Genomic DNA, 6,000 nt, shown 5'->3' with positions numbered 1-6,000 from the left:
ATTTCTGGCAGCACGATTAGAAATTTCTTGTTCGTGCCTTTTTACAAAAGAATTTGCCCATTTAGTACCGGGCAAATTATTTTTAAATTTCGCGACTGTCCTGCCTTGTTTTTCTAAAAAATGTTTAACAATGAATCGCAATTCTCGGTTATTTACAGGAAACCCATAACTGGATACAGTGAGGACATCTATCCTCAACTCTTTTTAGTAGCTTTGTTCTTTAATTTACTACTAAGTACGTTTCGGTGAATGCCATATTTTTTAGCTGCCCCACGAACAGAAATACGTTTTGCCCTAATTTCATTTAAAATTCGTGCCAATGGTAATGCCTAGTTCCTAGTTCTCTAATATATTGACGCGGCATTCTAAAATTAAGACGAAAAAAAAACAGTTTATCTCGAATCTACTAACTCTGGACTTCAAAATGTGGGGCGAGAATGAGCCACTCGATGGCACATTTTTACCTTACATATTGGTACTATTCCCTACAATTGTTTATAACCAATATAAACAAAATAAGCAGCAAATTATCATAAGGTCATATTCAAGCTAAATAAATAGATAATCGAAATTATCTACCTGATTGACATTCAAGTGTGCACAATAGTGCCACAAAATGTCCGAAGTAACATTACTTTCGTAGTAAATGCCAATACATCTGAAAATATCATGTCCGAGGTGCCAAATTCAAAGATATGTAAAAAAACCGTGTGGCACATTGTCACCACAGGAGGCACAATTTCACCCCATTTTACGGTACTTCATGTTCATCAAATGGCATAAAAGCATTATCTGCACTCTAGAGTTTACATTATTTTGATAAAATATGGGTAATTCATGATCAGTCTGAATATAAAGTGAAGAATCACCGTGAACAAAATAATTATTTAAATCGTTTGAAAGAAAAATGATAGGTACTTTGATTATACATAATATGGATTGAGCTAACTGAATATATCTACTAACAAAAATGTGGCTCAAGGTGAATAGACGCAGATGGAAAGCGATAATGTGAAAGTGTAACAAAGATAGACATAAAACGGTACTAAACAGACGGGCGCATGCGCATAAAGATGTCAAACCTCTTCCATTTGACGTTTATCGTTTTGTTGTGTCACAGCCAGTCACACCGTTATGTTTAAAAATGTATTGTTTCGTGTGCAAAGTTCGCGATAATACAGTTTCACATCACCTGTAAGTATTATAAATATTACTTCAAATTGATAGTTTTTTATCTTATAAATTAACGCACGCCCATTATATGTCAGTACGCTTCTATGTCTATCTCGGTTCGATCACCTTGCGCAAGCTATCTCTCTCGTTGGCTCAATCCATATTATATATAATCAAAGGATAGGTACTATCATTTGATAAGTTTAATCTTTCTTCAGCGAGCTTTTGGATCTTTACTACGTAAATCAATTAAACAAATTTTGCACTTAAAGGTGAAATGTGTTTATTATCACTCTACCGGTTTCGCTCCTTTCGGAGCATCTTCAGGAGTTCGTCAATTTTTTGAACAACTAAACATGTATGTGATACTTTATTGAATTAATTCACTATTAAAATGTTAATCTCTAAACATGTGCTATCATATACATCACTTTTTATTATATTTTAGGCTATGTTGAAACTGTCAAATTTTTACTACGTAAGGCGTAATCATAATTATACCTTCTTTTCAGCCCGAACCGTTGATGTTACCAGATTGCGATGCAACTTGTATGAAACCCAGTCTTGAGTTAGCTTAGACTTTTTAAATTTTTTAATCGCATCATCTCGAATAGACATTAGTTTAGCATTATCTATTGGAATCGTTTTACTATTTCCAGTCGGATAAAAGTATCCCGAAACTTATTGCATAAAATATTTTTCTAAGTGAATTGGAATTTATTAATCGAGTTAAAACCGTCTTATTTATTTACAGAGTAAAGAGGAAAATTAACTTTATGAACGCAATCTGAGCCGAGTACACCGAGAACCCCTAAACCAGTTAGAGGCGTTAGTACAGGGAAGTCCTCCCTGTCCGTTTTATGTACGGTACACGTAAAATTACACCGTCAGAGGTTTTATTTAATTAAATTCGCTTCATCTGACCCAACTAACCACCTGTTTCGTACAGTGCCCCCCCATATTTAGAAAAATCCTTCTCTCGCTTTAACCGACCCGGTTTATAGGTGGCTACAGAACGAAAACGTGCGCACGCTGTTGAGGTTAACGCGAAAATTACCGTATGTTAAGGATAATGGCGTTTTGCAACGTTGAGTTTTATTTATTACGTTAAGCGAAACGGTCTAAAAATAACCTAACGTACGTTGAAGCTTCAAGAAATACCACACGACCAAAACCGATCGAGAATCTCACAGGAAATCTGTAAAATTTGCAACGACTTTAGCGCTTTTCCGTTTATAGTAACCCCAGGACATCTACGTACCAGGACGTTCGATCCAATCGCGATTAATTAACCCTCTAACTATCTATTTGTTGCAATAAAGCTGTATTTGAGACGTAAGTATTGACTCGCGCAGTTAAAAGCCTCCGGTAATGAAGCTCGACGGGAATAAACTCTTAATATCAACAAAAAAAAGAAAAATTCGCCTTAGTTACGAGATCTGGTTCGTAACAAAGCGAATTCTATTCTTTCCACCCACAATAAGATCGCGTTTGGCTTTTTGGAGAACTAAGGGGCGCCAGCCAGGCTTGAAAATGGCTAATAAGCTTAATTACAATTGAAAGGGTTTGCTTTAACGAAGTTCTTCGTTGTAGCGGAGACCTTTCACCCTTAAAAGATAAATTTGCGCATTTATTAATACAAATTGAGGTTATTAAGCTGTCTCAATATACAGTTTTGAACTAAATTATGAAAGTTTTTTTTGTGTTTTGGAATTACCCTTGTTTTTCTACCTACCTTACAAGCCGATATCTTTGTCGTTTTTAGAGATAGCGGAATATTAAATACATCACGAGAAAGCCTGATCTTTCTTTTATCCAAAACCGGGGTTTGTCGACAAAATTATCAAACTTCAAATCAGAGAGAAGCCGTTATGGAACCGAATTTAACCTTGGGCTATCTAAATCCGGGTTTCGTCCAATTAATATCTGTCGGAGTAGGCCAAAAAACATGCCTAATAAACAAAAACTACATAGAATCCGGTAAATTGACGTTTCTCAGTATATGTGGGAAGAGAAAAACTAAACCCGTATCAATAATATAGAAATCTTTTTGTAAAACACTTACCGGTGCGTGTTGAAGCGCATTAAATCAATTTCGAGTTAATAATTTTCTTATATGATACGGACAAAACTTTAAAACTACATAGAACCTATAGGAAATTTTCCGCTCTATAGAATGGTATATAACTTTAGTACATCACATTGTTGCAGAAGCATTTAGATAGCCCAATGTGTGTTCTTTCCAAATTGATAAAACTGTTTTTTAAATTCGGTTCCATAAACGCTGCACACTGACTTGAAGTTTGATAATTTTGAGGTATATTCGAAACACGGACAAAACCGACCGGTTTTGGATGAAGGGAAGATCATGCTTTCTCGTGATGTATTTAATATTCCGCTATCTCTAAAGACGACGAAGATATCGGCTTGTAAAGTAGATAGAAAAACAAGGGTAATAAATAATTTGTTGCTGTCGTAACCTTTTTATAATTCTTGTGGTGAGTTCAAATAAAGAACAGTTAAAATATTGCCTTCATTTAATGTATTGGCGTTAAATTTTCGACGAGACACGTCCCCACAATTTGTAACACGTCCAATTAGTTGCTTCCTTTTTGCTTGTTCCCAGACATGCGGTGTCCGGCAGACGTGAATACGGCCCGCGGAACTAGTAATTGAACTATTTATTCAAATTGTCACCAACTCCGTACTCCCATTGTGCGTTCCATCAACACCCATTGCCAGAAATAGTAATAAGGGAGGAGAGAAAAATTCGGTTTATTAATTGAAACAATTTATAACGTCGCTCGCCGATCCATTTATTTACAAAGTAATGACATGTACATTGTGGTTTGAATTTCAATTGAGCAAAAACGCATAAATTGTAAATTACGATTGTCACGAGCGTATAAATAATACGACGTTATTGCACCAACGAAAATATCGATTTATATTATTTATACATATAAAAACGTCTGTATCACATAAATTATATTATAAAATTATTAAATTGCTCATTTTATTTTTAAAGTTAAATCTTAAACGACTAGGATTTTACAAATTCTTTACACTCTTATTTACATTATCTTACAAAAGATAAATTTCCCAAGAAAAATAGTTTTTTTAAAGCTTAATTACATTTCTTACATAATTTCCCAAAAACATAAAAAAGTATAAAAATAATCACAGCTTAATCGATGTATTTATTAACATCACGTATACTCTATATTCATTGTATTCATTCTCTTTTGTTGATTTAATTTTTTTCTTCTTGCATCTTCACCTCTTCCTTGGGCAATAACTAAAGTTCGGGAACAAATAACAGTGGAGAGACAGAAACCTGCAACAAAAAGGTAAAAGCGTAAAGTCATCCTCGTAAATATCTGATGAGGGTCTAACGCGTAAACAAAAATGGAAACGTTACGCGCGCGTCATTACGCAACCGCCCCCTCTGAGCTGTCAAAATCCGAAATACCCTCATTCCATTTTTTCCGATGACATAAGCACTTCCAACGACCCGAACCTCGCATCAAACGAAGCAGAAAATCCGACGAAATGTGTCCCCGTAAAGAACCGACGGAAGGGCGAAAAATGATAGTACAAAAACATTTTTTTGTCGAGTGTATTTTATGACCGGCGAAAATATATGATTATTTCTTTTTGTTCTTTTCCCGTATTTTCTTTGCTTGCGCGATATAAAATATTCGAGATAGACCGGAATTGTATTTGATTAGGACGGGCGCAGGTACAAGTTTACAAGTTAAACAGCAGGTGTATTTGCTTCGTGAGGATCCGACCTTCAACGCAAAGAGTAGTTAAAAAAAAACGAACGCGTCCTCTAATTAATGCTCGAAATAATTCATTAGCGGGTTAACATAAAAGGAGATGCGAAAGCCACTTTAATGAATTTACATTCTTTCGGTGCAACGCGCCGTGGCGATTGGTCGTGATAGTTTATTACTATAATTGCCGGTCCATTATGTTCCTATCATAAAGCTTGTTATTGATCCCCGTCTGCTATTGGGTCTTAATTTTTTTTTTCTCAATCATTATTTCGAATGGAAATTTTAACTCGTGTAATTTAACGTGATTATTATCTAACAAGCACAGGATCATCAGGAATTAGTTTCGGTTTCCGCATAGTTTTTTTTTAGAAAGTAAGAAAATCTAAAATTAAAAAATCAAGATTAACATATTTAGATTAAATCTTGTCTGGTCAAATAGCTCAAATACTTCAAAAAATTCTAATTCATGGCAAGTTTTCTAAATATCTGTACTAATAATCCAATTTTCTCAACCTGGGTTCTACTAATCCATAAAAAGAGAAGTTTGGGGTTCCAGAAATAAATCATAGCAGTATTAATCAAAAATCGTTGTAAAGTCTTATTTTAAATTAATTACCGTATAAGAAAAGAGCTTTTAATCATCAAAACTCTTATAAAGCTAGGTAGTTGAATGCACGATGGCCGAAAAGTTAGTAATAATATAAAATTCACACTTTCAATATACAGGGTGTTTCACAATAAATGCGCAGGACTTCAGGATGTGATAGCTTGTCTAAAAATTTGAAAAAAGTTTCTATCAACTTACCCTCTAAAATGCACCATTTTCGAGATACAGGGTGTTGAAATTTAATAAAAAAAATCGTTCAGTATACAGAAAACAGCGTTTGTAATTTTCTACTCATAATGAGTTAAGTTTTGTGCGAGAAAATTTTTTTTTAAAGTCATAATTGGTGAAGATTTTGAAGGGGGACCGTCGATGTTTTCTACACAAAAAAGATACTGAAGGTACCATGTATAGTTCATTTTTTTTCTATAACACCTACCA

General features: G+C 34.4%; 1 protein-coding gene across 2 annotated transcripts in view; it reads right to left on the bottom strand.

The window, feature by feature from the left end:
• Window positions 1-3,973: 3,973 nt before the first annotated feature.
• Window positions 3,974-6,000, bottom strand: part of LOC111421150 (Fringe glycosyltransferase) — a 53,374-nt gene continuing 51,347 nt past the window's right edge. For both annotated transcript variants that reach the window (XM_023054294.2, XM_023054295.2), the window contains exon 10: window positions 3,974-4,510. In XM_023054294.2, the coding sequence (XP_022910062.1) occupies window positions 4,450-4,510 (61 nt within the window). In that variant the 3' untranslated portion in view covers window positions 3,974-4,449. The remainder of the gene's footprint in view (window positions 4,511-6,000) is intronic.

This window comes from Onthophagus taurus, chromosome 1 (genome assembly GCF_036711975.1).
Source record: "Onthophagus taurus isolate NC chromosome 1, IU_Otau_3.0, whole genome shotgun sequence".
NCBI lineage: Eukaryota > Metazoa > Arthropoda > Insecta > Coleoptera > Scarabaeidae > Onthophagus > Onthophagus taurus.
Note: the sequence above shows the minus strand (reverse complement) of the source record. Positions and strands in the feature narration are given on the sequence as shown.